General features: G+C 42.5%; 1 protein-coding gene across 2 annotated transcripts in view; it reads right to left on the bottom strand.

Annotated features, from left to right (window-relative positions):
* WWP1 (WW domain containing E3 ubiquitin protein ligase 1) overlaps positions 1–15,698 on the bottom strand; it is a 95,649-nt gene that overhangs the window by 32,642 nt on the left and 47,309 nt on the right. For both annotated transcript variants that reach the window (XM_019550000.1, XM_019550008.1), the window contains exons 7-8: positions 12,433–12,605; positions 7,065–7,407 (exon numbers count right to left, since the gene is read on the bottom strand). In XM_019550000.1, coding sequence (XP_019405545.1) covers positions 7,065–7,407; positions 12,433–12,605 — 516 coding nt within the window. The remainder of the gene's footprint in view (positions 1–7,064; positions 7,408–12,432; positions 12,606–15,698) is intronic.

The raw sequence follows: 15,698 nt of genomic DNA, 5'->3' as shown, positions 1-15,698 counted from the left end.
ATCCCTTAATAGACACATATTGGAATAATTTGCCCACAGAACATTTTTCTTCCTAATCCCCCAACCGTAGCTCCCTTACAGGAAGCAATCTAGTGACAAATGGTGAACACAACTGTCAGCAAAGAAAAGGACGGAGTCAAACACAACTGTCAGCAAAGTAAAGAAAAGAGTCAAACAGCCTGGAATAATGAAAGAACAAATTAGGGATTACTAAAAGTGAGGAAGAGGAAGGGACAAATATTTTGGCAGGTGTGCCACAAGTTAGCCCAGCACTCTCCTCGAGTGCCACTCTGATGCCCTTCCTTTGTCCAGCCTGGTGCTCTGCTTTCAACTCCCTACTGTATGCTAACTGACTTGTGAAGGGGGGGGGAAGAACAGCGCATATGATATACCTTGATTTTAATAAGATTTCTGACACTGTCTTCTGTAACATTCTTATTAATGAACTAAGGAATTACAAATTAGATGAAAGCACTGTAACATGGATACATAACTAGCTGGTTCTTTGTGCTCAGTGAGTGGCCATCAATGGCTCAATATCTAGTTGGGAGGAAGAATCAAGCAAGATTTCCCAGGAGTCTGCCCTCGGTCCAATACTGTTCAACATCTTCATTAATGAACTGGACAATGGGACTGAGTGCATGCTTAGCAAATCTGTGAATGATACTAAGTTGGGTGGAGTTGCAAAGGTAATTCAGGTTGGAAAGTAAGAGGAGCTTTCTGACTATAACGGTGCTTACAAATTGGGGCAGACTACCCAGATAAGTTGTGAAAACTCCTATTTCTCTGGAAATTTTCAAGAGCGGTTTGGACAGACACTTTGCTGGGACAGTTTAGAGATGATCCTGCCTTGATCCTGTTGAGGCTCCTTCCAGCCCGACCTTCCTATGATCCTTTTCAAATAGGGGTTAATTAGACAAGATTTAAAAAAAAAAAAAAATACAAGAGTTCTACTCTTTAACTAGTCTCACTGTCCATAAGCAACTTTTGGTGGCAAGGGTTTGCTATGGTATCTTTGCTGGACCAATTATATAGCTGAGAGAAATGTTGGGCAAGATTTTGAGCACAAAGGTCCCATCAGAAGGGTGCTTTTTGCCTGTAAGTCTGTTCAGCATCTCTCCCAACTATATAGTTGGTCCAGTAAAAGATGACACAAAAAAACCCTTTGGCTCTCATACATTTTCTGGACTATCAAGACTACAACAGCACTTGAATCCTGCTAAAATTTCTAGTATCTTTTATAACTTTCTGAACTTTTGGCATTAATGCTATACAAAGCTAACAAATTCCACATTCTTTTATATAATTTTCCTGTGTTGTTTTTTCAATTTCCTTAGCAGCTCACCCGTGCTCGAATTATATGGAAGGAAGATACAAGCATGGGAGAACCATAGAAGGAGAGCCCACCTATGTTGCCTATTTACAATTTTTCTATGCCTCTAATCTTATCTTCATCGTGTGTCCAACTTATCTCTACAACTTTAATTTGATAGGGAAATCAAAAATAAATATACGTACAGTAGTATTAACCATCCCATTCTTTATGTTTCCTAACATACTGTTAATTTTCTGACTGCTGCTGCACATTTATGGATATTTTCATTAACACTTCAACAATGGCCAACTATTTTTCCTAACATAATAAAAATTTGAGGAAAAGTGTATGGGTACTCAGTTGGTCTAATAAAAGATATCACATCTACTCAAAGAACCTTGTTTGCATAGCTCAAATTATTCTTTGCAAATTTGTAAATTATTTTATTTGCCATGATATTGCCCTTTAACATATCTATGTTAGGCTCATATGGAGTTTCTCAGAGTTCAGTAATCCTGACTATTTGCATCACTGCAATACCAGCAGTGAGAAAATAAGGTGCCAGTAACTATGCTTCAAGAGAACTTGACTAAGTTTGGGTCCTGGTAGGCAAGGACTCACAAGTCAACACAACATGGCCCAAGCCACCAATTAGACAAGAGGTTCAGTACCTAATTATTCAGTACTATCATTGGATTATACTACCACCAGCTTGGAAAAATTCCTCTTGGACACCAAACTGCTTAGTTATGCCCACTGTGAACACCCCCACCCCCACAATGCTCCTACAAATGTGCACCAAGGATGTTATATGCACTAAAATCACCTTAAAAATCACTTTTTGGAAAATCAGTTCTCTCTCTAAATTGCATTTATGTGCTATCTGGTCTTATTTATGCTTGCTCCTTCTTAAAACCATTCCCTTTCATTGTTTAAAGTGTCTATAGCTGAAAAATGTAGCAAAAGTCATCAAAATTGTAAAATTTCAGGTTGAATTCTGAGAAGTGCCTTTATAGCTCTATTAAATACCTGCAAGATATGAGAAACAACACTGTGGAAGATGCCTTAAGCCAGAGGTGCGCAATTCTTTTGGGTGGAAGACCGCTTAATGAGGTTTGGTGAGCGTTTGAGGGCCACATGGGTAGCTCTGCCCCTTGGCAGCTGCCCAGCCCCCTGGTCACCATCTTGGGACCAGAAGTCCCACCCCCTAACCCCTGACCTTTGCCACCAACAGTCCCTGCCCCCCTCCCAAATACTCCTTTGGGAGGAGGGGTTGCCATCTTAAAACCAGAAAAAAACCAAATCATACACTAAAGTCAAACACCTACTATAACATATTTTAATTTTATTATGACAAATATTTTTATCATGATTTATGTTTGCATAGTATATGTATGGGTGATTGCATAATAACTCAAAAATAAATTCTTAGACTTGTATAATGTGCATGTGTGTGGTAGGGTGGGGGGATGTGGGGAGATGGTGTATATGTGGGGGACTGCAGGGGCGGGGGTGTGTGTGTGTGTGTGTGTGGTGTTAGGGAGGGTGAAGGGGGTATGAGGATCACCCCCACACCCCCATGGCGCAGCAGCAGGCAAGAGTGCTGGGGCCCAGTGGCACATGACTCCAACTAGCACTGCACATTGTGGCAAGGAGCATGGCCCCACCAGGCTGTCTCTATTGCCAGTGCTCCCCGCTACACATGTGAAACCCATACATTTGCGCCACATAAGAGGGAAGCTCCATGTGCTGGAGTCGGCTACCTTCCCCACCCCCTGCTGTGGAACCAGTGTAGCAAGGGATGGGGAAGGCAGCTGGCTCCAGCACATGGAGCTTCCCTCCCATGCCACGTGAGTGCAGGGGCTGTGCATGCATGGCAGGGAGTGCATGGCATGGAGATGGCCCAGTGGGGACTATGCTCCTTGCCACAATATGCGCACTGGCTGGAACCATCCACTGCCAGGCACCAGCCTGGGCACAAGCACCCCCACCTGCTGCGTGTCATGGAGGGAGTATGGGGCTAGGGTTCCCACATTCACACGCCCTCCCTCACACCCACATGCTGCCCACCAAAGCTCTGCGCTACCGCTGCCCCACTGGACTGCAGCTCTGCCCACACCCCCACCGCTTCTCTACCTGCTGCTCAGAGGAAGCAGGATGTCAGGGAGGCCAAGCAGGTCCCCATGGGGTGGCTGCAGCAGCCCCACCTGGAAGCTGTATATTGGCTATACCCTTCTGCCCATGAGGGTGGGAGCGAAGTGCAATAGTTTATGTTGGGGGCATGTGTATACATGGGCACCTCACTTCCATCCTCATGGGTGGGATGTCTGGGTGGGGTACAATTCATTAGTGGACTCTGCAGGCTGGATGAAAGTGCCTGGTGGGCCAGATGTGGCCTGTAGGCTGTATTTTGCCCATGCCTGCCTTAAGGTATGGCACAGTCCAAATCAAATAATATATATCTATATATAAAAAAACTAAGCACAATTCAATTTTTGTAAATACCCAGTTCTTTAAAGTGTCAAGATCTCAGAACAGAGTGGAAAGCCTTAATATATGAGCTATAGTCTCAGGAAAAAAAAACAAAACAAATGCAACTGAGGCACTGATGAGATGAGAACATGAAAATAACATAAAATGTATTTTTAAACAGCCAAAGTGTATAGTCCTACATACATCTAGGAACAAAGAATGCAGGGTGTATGTAAAAATAGAGTCCTAAAAGCAGTGATTCAGACTCTGAAAAATAATTGCGGGATTGTAGCAGAAAGCAGCTATAAAAGCTCCCAGAGTGATGCTGCAGCAAAATGATCTAACAAAGGACTGTCCACCTGGCAGCCTGTGGGCCACATGCAGTCACTGAGGGCTTAACTTGCAGCCCCTGGCCTCCCAGTCTTGGAGCTTCTCTTTTCACTGCTCTAGTGGCTGCTACAGCCGGAGTCTGTACATTATAGCAGAACGCTTAAAGGGCTTACTCAGTTCAGCATAAGAAAAAGACTGAAAAGATTACAGTCTTCATACCTTTACAAAAAGATTACAGTGGGTAATTTGTAAAAGATTACAAAAGGCTCTTTAGCCTAGTGGAGAAAGGCAGCGGCTGGAAGCTGAAAGCCAGAATATTCCAACTAGAAATTAACATGAATTTTTTTTTTTTTTTTTTTTAAATAGCAAGGGCAATTAATCATTGCAACAGAAAGTGGTGAATTTCACGACTGCAAATCAGAACTGCATACCTATATATGTGTTACCTAAATAAAACGTTCAATATAAAGGTAACTGAATGAAATTTAATTGCCTGTAATATACCACAATCAGACACTAGATAATGTAATGGCCCTGTCTGGTCTTGATGTTTACGAATGGGATTTTCAGCTTTCAGGCAGTTGTAACCTGGCTTTAAACCACTACAAAGCCATTACGGAAATCATTTTGGAGCAGTGACTACAGTTGGTCCCCATTCCACTGAACACAAAGCTTTGAGGTCAATGAATCAGAAATACACTGAAGTCCTCATGCTTTCATAGAGAAAAGAGAATCATTTGGACTGCTAGAATAGTAAGAGTGATCAGTGTCCTGCTCAATCTCCCTAAAATCAAATCTCCATCAGAAATATAACATTATTTGCATTAAACTAAGATAAAGAAGTCTATTACACATTTTATTTATTCCTATAATATACTTTGCATCTATTTATACTTTTCATCCCAGAAAATGTCTTTAAAAACCTTTATAAACTCATGCAGAAACTATGCAGAGATTTCTTCATTCTTTAAAACATAATCACTTTTGGGATAACCATTGTTCAGCACCATACACAACAATTAAGCAGAGAAAGTTAACTCAAATAAACAAACTGAAAGTAAACATCCAAGTTAGAACCTTTACACTTTTAAATATTATGCTATAATAACAGTTTTCCATCTTTTCCATGCCATCCATTGATATTACAAGAGAAAAAACTGCCAACCCACCCAGTTTTTTGGGGTCCCCTTCCAAATTTGTTATATAGGAGAGAAAGATGGTTTTGAGCCCAGGAATCTGCTTGCAATATCTAAGCATTCTGTTCATATTCTTTAAGAACATTTGTTGTCAAAATCTTAGTCTTATATTTCACCCAAAGGATATATCGTACCTGCAGCACTTAAGTGCTCTGAAGGTTTACCACAGCCTCATGAAAGTGGGATTTCTGAATCATCGGCTTCATTTCCTACAGCATCTAGCACATAGCCTTTTACCCAAAGTATTGACCTGTCAACCCTACTTCAGCTGGAAGTACTGATAAATTGTTGTAGCCTTGCAGGTGAAGTAAATAACTTTAAAATTATACTACAATTTTGAAAATGCAAGGAAACTTGTATTTAAACTGGCACTAACTCCCTGCTATTACCTGTTCCCTCTGTTTGCTTACTCACACACATGCAAACCAGATCCAAAGACAAGAAATTCTAAGGCTTAAAAACTTTATTAGGCTGGATTCTCCTTTCAGTCAAAGATTATTCATCTCAGAAGGAAGAATACAGAAGAACAAGGGAAATATGTTGGGAACTACTTACAGATAAGAGTAGGAGAAAAAGCTAAAAACTGACTGCCATTGTCCTTCACAAGTAATATGCCCAGAAACAGATTTTTTTCCCCCAAAGGAAAGTGTTTATTAGCTTCCTTGAGTAGTGAAAACACGGATTCTTACCTATAAAGAGCTCTCATTCTCAGGGCTGCTTTTTAACCAGAGAGAAATAAAGAGTCAGCTAATTATGAGCACTAACAGCTTTGGTCCTAAAAGAAAACAATTTTCACTATTCTAGAGTCCTATTTAGGCAACCCTAAAGAAGAAGAAGAAAAAAAAAAAAAAAAAAAAAAAATCAAGCATGAATTAAAACTTAAGTGTATTGCATGCGTCTCCACCACCCCTTATTTCAGAGGTGTTTTTATGAAAATCAGCCATATTGGTTAGATACTGCCTTAGAAAAGAATCCAATGGGTTGCTAAAGAAAGTACTTTCTTATTGAGTATCAATTTCTCTGCAGATAGAAAAAAATGACTTGTATACATTTTTTTGTTTCGAGAAGTAGTCACTGCAAGCAAAATCAATTTTTCTACTCAAGGTACCACAGGTTTCTAAAACTATTAGAAATTTCAGCCAGTATACTAATATATTCTTAAAAATGTCCTGCAGTTTTGATAAGCAAATCTCAATTCTGTCAGTTAACAGAAGTTCAGCATTAACACAGTAGCTTCAACCACTTTGCATAACACAGAAAATATACATTTTCTCTCCTTTACATATACTTTTATCCAGAAATGTGTTGGGTACATCACTTCTGTTGTCCCTATATCTGCCAGGAGTATTTTCAGCATATTTTTTCTACACTTTCTCTTCAATATTTGAGTCCTAAAATATGGCTAACGAAAAAACCAGAAAAGAACAAGGATCACTATACTGCTTCTAGGTATGAAATGAGTGTAAACACATCAAATGAACACTTCTTTTGTCTAGAAGTGCCCCCAAGCTGCTTAGAACATATTACTGTGACAGTAAACAAGAAACTAGTTCTTAGTGTCTGGTACCAAAAGCTACTGGCCACTTAGGGCAGCATAGTGCAAAACTATTTTAGATCAAATAACCATGTCTCAGCCAATGGGATTCCATTTGGCAATCCAAGTCTGTAATAACATCTCCATGTCTATATATAATCATATTCAGGTCTGATTCCATTAGATCATATTATTAATTAAAACCAAGCCCACATACCCTGGTGGCAAAGGTTCAGTACTGGCATTACCAGGCTGTTGTCTTACAGATTCGACAGATGCACCCGAAGAAGACTCCCTTGGTTTTGCTGCTTCTGTAGCTGTACTGCTTCCGGCAGTTGAGGATACAGAGTCTGTGGTAGTTACAGTTTCAAGTCCAACAGAGACAATGGAGATTGTCGTAGACATGTTGTTTTCTGAGTAACTAGTTGCTTCTGTTGTTGATAAAGTTTCTGGAGTAGTGTTAGTGCAATCTGTTGATGTGGAGGCTTCTACAGAACCTGTAAAAGCCTCAGAGGCAGAAGAATCATCAGCTTCTGGTACAGACAAGGACTCACCATTAACTGGGAATGAGAAAGAAAGAACATTTTATATGTAAGACAGCAGTCTGAAGCATCTTTTAAATAAGAAACATAGGAAATAAACTGAATTCCAGACATAAATAGTTCTGAAAGTTACACCCTCTTGTCTAAGCAGCTATATTTCACATTGAGGAAGACTCATGTAAAATGACATGAGGCAGCTTCTATAGTTAAAACTGTACTTTAACTACATAAATTATAGGCCATTAGCTAGAAACAAATCCATTTTGATTATCAGATAACTTAAATTACACATACGAATTGTGCTTTCTTTATTAGTGAGGTCTGAAAAGGTTATATTTACGTTTCATGGGTTTTTGTTTAATGCAGTATTAGGATGTAGTCTGCAAACAAGCAGAAGATGGCACCTTGTTTCCAGTCTCCAAAGTAAAGTACAACAGCATTTGTTCTTTAAAATTCCAAATGGCATTGATTTCAAAAGAGATCAGCATGATATGGCAAGTTAATTTCAAATAAAAAAATAACGGATGAAAATAAAAAGCTGCCGTTCTTAGCAGCCTTTATCTCCACTTTAACCCCTTTCAGGCCTCATTATATAGGCTTTGTGGCAAATATATGTGCTTATACATATTTATAAAAGAGATAATTAAACAAATATCATCTATTTAAAAGTTGCAGAAAATAGCAAACATTCTGGATCAAGTATAGAACAACAACAAGCCCTTTAAAATATATAATAGTTAACTAACACCTTAGTTTAATAAATGTACTTTGAAATGCTGTTAGAACTATAAAGCATATGCCTATATGCCTTTATGTAAAAACTACATTAACACATCATCCCAATTAAGAAGCATAACCTACTAAAAATGTTAAGAATCATGTACTTATGCAAATTGATTAGTCCTGTGGAATATACATAAAAGGTGAACTCTTACTACTGCAGTAGAATGAATTCCATAATTTCTTAATTCTTAACTTACACGTTTGGGGTTTTTTTGCACTTAAAGAAAAGCAATGATACAAGATAAAAGAAAATAATTTAGTTCAGCAAAAGCAAGCTGCCAGGCACAAGCAGACTTTGTAAAGCATGTAAGTTGAAAAGTTGTTTTCAAAACTACCCTTATATCAAACAAGAAACCACTGGACAAAATCTTAACGGAATATCTCCTTTTGTCAGAATTTACCTTAGTTCTGTACATCTATTTGTTTTTAATGCATTAGCCAAAATTTACTCCCTAGCCCAACCCCCAATAACAGTAAAAATATAGGCCAGAAAAATGGAAAAGAGCAGAATTATTTAACAAGTATTATATTTGATGCATAAGCATTTCATAAGGAGAAAAAGATATGATCCATGAGTTAATCTGTAAAAGGAGTCATTGCTGGTCTACATATAAAACATAAGCATGAATGGTATGGGTTGTTTTAGGAACACCTTGCTATCACCTCTTTTAGCACACAGGAAATAGCACGTTTTGCACAGCCACAACTTACTCTCGTTCAAGAAGATAAAGAAGGGGCTACAACCTTTTCAATACGGGCAACCCCCATTTAACGCGGTTTGCTTACTGCAGTTTTGCTAATAGCGCTCGTTAAAAATACCTACCTGGTTTCACTTAGCGCTCAGCAGTTTCATTATAATGCTCAGCACGGGAGGTAGGGAGAAACAGTGGCGACACTGGCGATGGTAGCAGCGGAGTGAAGCGGTGAGTGGCAGTCGGTGGGGCCCAGTGTGGGGTGGCAGGAGCCCAGGGTCTGCCCCAGCACATGGTGCTAGAGCAGGCGGGGAGAAGTGGTGGTGAGATGGGGCAGGCAGAGGCCAGGCAGTGTAAGCATGGCTGGTGGGGCTCGGGGTGGGGTGGCAGGAGCCTGGGGTTCACTCTGGCCCATGGTGCTGGAGCAGCCGGTGGGCAGGGAAGAGCAGCAGTGGCGGCAAGGGGCGTGAGCATGGGGCCTACGCTGGCGCCCAAAACCAGAGCTGGCTGGGCAGCAGGAGCGTGGAGCCCAAGGCCAGGGCTGGCAGGAATGCAGGGCCTGGGTTGGTGCGAGCCAGTGCTCAAGGACATGTGGTGCAGTGTCCCCCGCCCCAGCCACAGTGAAGCCAAGCCTACAGAGCCCCCTGGTCACTAGGCTGCAGCCCATGACCCGCTCTGGTTACGCACTCACCAGCCAGAGCCCCGCTGCTCACCATTAATCCCTGCCTTCTTGCTGTTAATCCTTGGGCAGGCAGGTCCCTGACTCAGGCCCCGCAGGCAGGGTGGTTGGGGCTGCATACAGGTGCGCTGGTGGCCAGTGAGTGCAGGCTGGTAAGGACCGTCGCGGCTACGGAACAATGAAGCTGAGAGGAGCCGATGCCTTCCCTGGTGGAACCCATGCAGTGCCTTGCCAGGGACGGCAGGAGCACAAGAACCAATTTTATTTATTTATATTAAACCCTATGGGAAAATAAGTTTCGCTTAATGCAGTTTTGCTTAGTGCTCGGTTTTTCCGGAACCAATTAAGAGCACTAAGCAGGGGCTGCCTGTACTTCTAACGCAGTGTTTCCCAAACTTCTGATACCTAGAGAACACTTTTTTTTCTGGATTCAAATTGGTGGCACACTTTACTCTTACATGCAGAAAAAGGAGTGGGAAAAGCAGTAGCAGCAGCGCAAGTGCAGTTTGCAGATGTCCGATCTTGGCGCACCTCCCCAAAGCTGTGCCCGCATGGCAGCCAAGGAACAGGAGGCTGGGAGAAGTGACAGCAGGGAAGGTGCGGGGAAAGCCATCCTTGGGGAGGTAGTTTCAGGCTGAACTGGGGCAGCAGCCTCTCCACCAGGGTGCATGGAGTCATTCTGCTATGTGAACAAAGAAAGGGCTGGTAAACAAACTTTATGCTGCCCAGGAAAGCCATGCAGTAGTCCCAGCTGGCACAGTGAGGGAGGTTCAGGGACGATCTTTGGCAGTCTCCCCAGAGCTCAGTGTGGCAGAGGCAGGGGCTGGGTAGAAGGGCTCCTAACTGCCATGATTAGCTGGATGGGGAAATGGAGGGGAGAAGAGAAAGGGACCCACACCTACCCTGCCCAGCAGGTGGAGAGACATGAGTACAGACTGCAGTAGAGTGAAGCGCTCAATGCCTAGGTATGCAGTACAGCCACGTCCCCAGATTGCAAGCAGGGCTCGGCAGCAGAAGTTTGCAGATGTCTAGCTTCAGTGCTACCACTGCTTCTTCTGGCCCCCTGCTTCCAACCACTGATGAACTGCGCTGGGACCAGACATCTGTAAACTGCCAAAGCCGTGCCCTGCCTGCACCCTGGGAACACAGTCACACTACACCCTGCTGTGTCCTGCTCTGCACACACACATTGGCCCAGCTTAAAATACCACACACACTTTTTTGCAGCACACTTCTCTCAGTACAAAATCACTGCCCTAACAGCATACCTACATTGGCACAAAGGGGCCTCTATGCTGTATAGGGTACAGGGCACAGAATATTTACTTTCTGGAGCAATAGGGGTCTGCAAAGGAGACTGTGTATGTGAGAATCTCCCTTTTAAAGCTGGGCCACGAGCAGCACTACTCACACTTACTAAGGTGTTGCAGGGGTGCATTCAATGTTTTAGACTAAAACACAGCCTCCATCAGCATAATATTTTCTCCTTCTGCACTGGGTCAATACCATCCTGCATCACCATTTCCTGCAACAACTAAGTCTTCTTTGGAAGCTTCCTATCCAAGAAATGACTTACTGTGACTTCTTTTAGTTATAATAGTGCGAAGAAGCAAACAAAATTATGTACAACTTAAAAAGATAAAAATCTTTTAAACTGACTTTCTGATCTGTTCCAGAGATCTATCTATTCATCTCCTCCTACTCCTCTAGTTCTTTTGAAAAAAAATGAAGGTTTTTCTGTTCTCAGAAAATATATTTTTCTTCAATGTTTTTCAGCTATATTTAAACCTTATAATAATCAACAGTACAAGATTTCTAGATAGAAGTTAAGTTTTTAAAGGGGCTTTATCATTTTTAAATGGCTGATTGCTTGAAATGAAAACAGGCTAAAATGTTCTGCAACACATTTCAGCCTATAGTACTGTCCAGAGTAAAAGATGTATCCCAGAACAGGATAAAACTTTTTCTACAAAAAATTAACATAAATCTGATTTAACATTTATGATATCTTATTATAATGGTTTCAATTTTTTTATTACACAACTTCAATTTATAGATGTGTCTTAATTTTAGGCTTCCATTTTTTGGAGGGGAGGGGGAAGAAAGGAAAATGGATCTTACACATGGGAAGAAAAAGAAGTTAACTGACCCCAACAGATCTATATAATGGCAAAAACCCCTATGGCTGACAAGAAATTAATATCTCAAACACATGCTTCTTTTATCATTACTATTTCCCCTGCAAGAAGTACTTTCTAACATAGAGCTGAAAGAGCTCTTCCATTTCTTTGCATTCAGGAAATCTACTTATTGCTTTTCAATCCCACAAGAAAAACCTTTATGAAATGAGCCAGTAAAGGAAGTCAGTCTACCCTCTAGACCAGAGGTCTCCAAAGTGGGGGGGGGGGGGGGCAAAAGACAATCCATTGGGGTGCAGGAAGAAAATATCAGAACTTCTACTTACATGTATATATTTATATAAATATACATATATTGGGGGTGCATGCTCAAAAATGTTTTACTGATGGGGTGTGTGAATATAAATATACATATATTGGGGGTGCATGCTTAAAAATGTTTTACTGATAGGGGTGCGCGATCAAAAAAGTTTGGAGACCACTGCTCTAGACAATCACTGTTACACTTCAGTGATCTGTTTCAGAAACAGAGGCTTTATCTTTTCTTATTAAGTATATGTTAGATAAAGAAAACAAGTAAACTGATGAGCTTCAAACAGATGTGCTCCTCATAACGCAAGGAAGTGAAGATTTACATTACAGAACTTGAAATGTGTAGAAAAAGGCAGACAGCAGTTCCCGATAGTTCACTTAATTTTAACAAGATAGAAAAGTCCACTCAAACAATGTTTGATAACATTTCCATTCTTACCAGTGTTGTTGGTAGGCTGGGTTGTAAGTGGTTTTGGTGTAGTTTTGGGTCTGGAGACATGAGAAGGAGATGATGTGCTGTCTCCATTAACAGTATGCATACAGAATGCATTCTCTACTACAGAGTTTGAAGATGTTTGATTGTCTGTCTCATTAATAACATCACAGGTAGATCTTAATAAAAAAGTATATAGATTAACTCATATCATACATTAAGCCTATCTCTATAACTAGAGCAAAATCCCTGCACAGAAGTGTCTTAAAGGACTCAATAAACACATACAAATAATTTTAGAGCAAAGGGTTTTAACACTATTCTGTTATAAGATTTAGACAAGAGTTCATACAGGCAAAACTAAACTAATTACTTATTTTTTGTGATTTGAATCCTGATGTTTATCATAATATAAATTATGAAATCCATATCCACTTACAGTTTTCCCAAAGTGACATTACAACTAAATGATGCAGGCTGGTTTGCCTGTCATAGTCTACCAAAATCACCTTAGCTCCTGCTTTGGGGAGGACAGCTAGGAGTTACAGAGCCAAACATGCCAAAAATACAGTAGTTGCTGAACAGGCCAGTAGCAGTAAAGCTGGGTGGAGCACTGAACTCATTGTTTCATAGTTGTTAGGGACTGGAAGGAACCTTACAGATCATGGGGTTCAGCCCCTCTGCACTTGGGCAGGAAAAACTGCTGGGATCAAGCGACCCCAGCAAGACAGATGTCAAGAAGCTTTTTGAAGATCGCCAGGGTGTATGACTATATCACCGCTGAGGGGAGCCTGTTCCAAACCCTCGGCACTCGATTTGTAAAGAAGTTTTGCCTGGAGTGATCCTCAATCAGCTTGTGCCCATTATATCTTGTCCACCCCAAGGGAGCCTTGGTAAACAGATGCTCCTCTAGGCCCCGATGTATGCCCTTGATATACTTTTAGGCTGCCACCAAGTCCCCTCTGAGTCTTCTCTTCTCCAGGCTGAACAGTCCCAAGTCTTTCAACCTCTCCTCATACAACCTGGTCTCCAGGCCTCTAATCATGCATGTGGCCCTCCTTTGGACTCAAGCTTCTCCAAAATCCTTCCTGAAGTGGAGAGCCCAGAACTGGATGCAGAACTCCAGCTGTGGTCTCATTAAGGCAGAGTACAGGGGGAGGATGACATGCTTAACCTTGCTCAAGATGCCTCGGCAGATGCATGCCAGTGTTTGATTAGCTCTGCCAGCTAGGCATGGTATTGGTGGCTCACGTTCATTTTGCTATCACAACACCCAGGTCTTGTTCAGATGTGGTGCTAGTAAATGTAGCACTGCTGAACCCGTAAATGTGTTGCAGATTATTTTTCCCCAGATGGACCATTTTACATTTCTCTGTATTAAACGACATCTGGCTGAGGTCTGCACACCTTGCGAGCCTGTCCAGGTTGCCCTATATTGTCATCCTGTCTTCGAGAGTGACCACATTCCCCCATAGTTTGGTGTCATCAGCAAACTTAGCAAGCTTGCTTTTAATACCCAAATCCAAATTGTTGATGAACATGCTGAAAAGCACTGGTCCAAGTACTGAAACTTCCCACCACTGACAGCCAAGTTTGGCCTGTTTATAGTTTCCTGGGAGCCCTTTGATCTGCTACATAGAAGATTTGAGCCTATTGCTTTCTATGAACAGGTCTCAAACCCCTTCCTTGCTACTCTCCAGCTTGTGCAAATTCTTTGTTTTGAGGCCCTGATCATAAGAACATAAGGAGTGCCATACTGAGTCAGATCAGTGATCCATCTAGCCCAGTATCCTGTCACTGACTGTGGCAAGAGTGGATGCTTTAGAGGGAGAGGACAGAACCAGGTATATTTAGAGTAACTTATCCCTTATCCATTACCCTCCCTGGCATTTGCTATCATTGGTTTAGAGATGCCAGAGAAAACATCTCCACCTGTTCTGTTTCCTAGCTATTAATAGAGCTAACATCCATGAATATGTCTAGTCTCTTTTTGAACCTGGCTATACTATCAGCCTCTACAACCTCCTGTGGCAATGACCCCATGTTAACTGACTTTAATACAAACTGGAACATATCTGGAGAGAACACAGAAGGAAAGGAGACATACAGGGTCCTTTTCTCCTTTCCTCTCTTCTACCAGCAGATCAAAGGAAATGGAGGATACTGAACATAGCTCAGAAGGCGGAAGGAAGCGGAATGGGCTAAGTACTCCCAAATTCACAGCTGTTTGTCTAAAGTCCACCACAACGTGTTAGAGATTTCAAGGCTGAGTAGACTTAGTTAATTTAACTCTCTGGCTGAACCATCTCCCTGGGTCAGACCACCTATCTGGAGTTCAAAGCTCAAGCCCTATTGGTATAAGAACAGTGGTATAACTCACAAGAAATCCATCCAAATTCAACTACCCACATGAATCAAGTTATTCATTTACATGTTTACATCACTAGATGCCTATTGGTATAACAACTTTACTTTTTCTTTAACTACATTCTAGTAAGCCAAAATCTGCAATCTGCAAATTCTGCTCAAACAATCTCCACACAGTCAATGGGACCATAGTCTAAAACAGGGGTCAGCGACCCCTGGCATGTGTGCCGAGAATGGCACGCAAAGCCATTTTGCTTGGCATGCCACGGCCAGCCCCAGCTCTGGGTAGCTGCTGCCAGCGACAGAGTCCGGGCTGCTCCCAGCAGGGCTTGCTTCAAACAGCTGTGCTGGGCTCTGGCATCAGCTTCACACCGGTTCGTGCACCCGCATGTCGGAGCAGATGGTGAGAGAGGGGCCAAGGCATTGCAGCCCTGGTCTCTCCCCTGCTTCCAGCATGGAGGTGACGGCAGGCTTCTGGAGCTCAGCGCAGCTGTTTGTAGCCAGCCTGGGCTCTGAGCGGCTGCAGCAAGCAGCGGGTAGACTGCAAACAGCTGAGCCAGGCTCTACAGTTCTGGCATCAGCTCCGTGCTGGTGGCAACTGCACAGGTACCTTGGGACGGACAGCAGAACAGTGCAGCCCACCCTGAGGTGCGCATGCAGTCTCTGCCGCGCGGAGCTGATGCCGGAGCTGTAGAGCCCGGCACAGTTGTTTGCAGCCTGGCCACTGCTTGCTGCAGCTGCCCAGAGCCCGGGCTGGCTACAAACAGCTGTGCTGAGCTCTGGAAGCCTGCCATCACCTCCATGCCAGGAGTGGGGGAGAAACTGGGGCTGCGCTGCCCCAGACCCACCCCCCTCACGACCCGCTCCGACGCATGGGTGCATGAGCCAGTACAGAGCTGATGCCG

This window comes from Crocodylus porosus, unplaced genomic scaffold (assembly GCF_001723895.1).
Source record: "Crocodylus porosus isolate Cpor-Errol unplaced genomic scaffold, CroPor_comp1, whole genome shotgun sequence".
NCBI classification, from domain to species: domain Eukaryota; kingdom Metazoa; phylum Chordata; order Crocodylia; family Crocodylidae; genus Crocodylus; species Crocodylus porosus.
The sequence above is the reverse complement of the archived record's forward strand: the minus strand, read 5'-3'. Positions and strand labels throughout refer to the sequence as shown.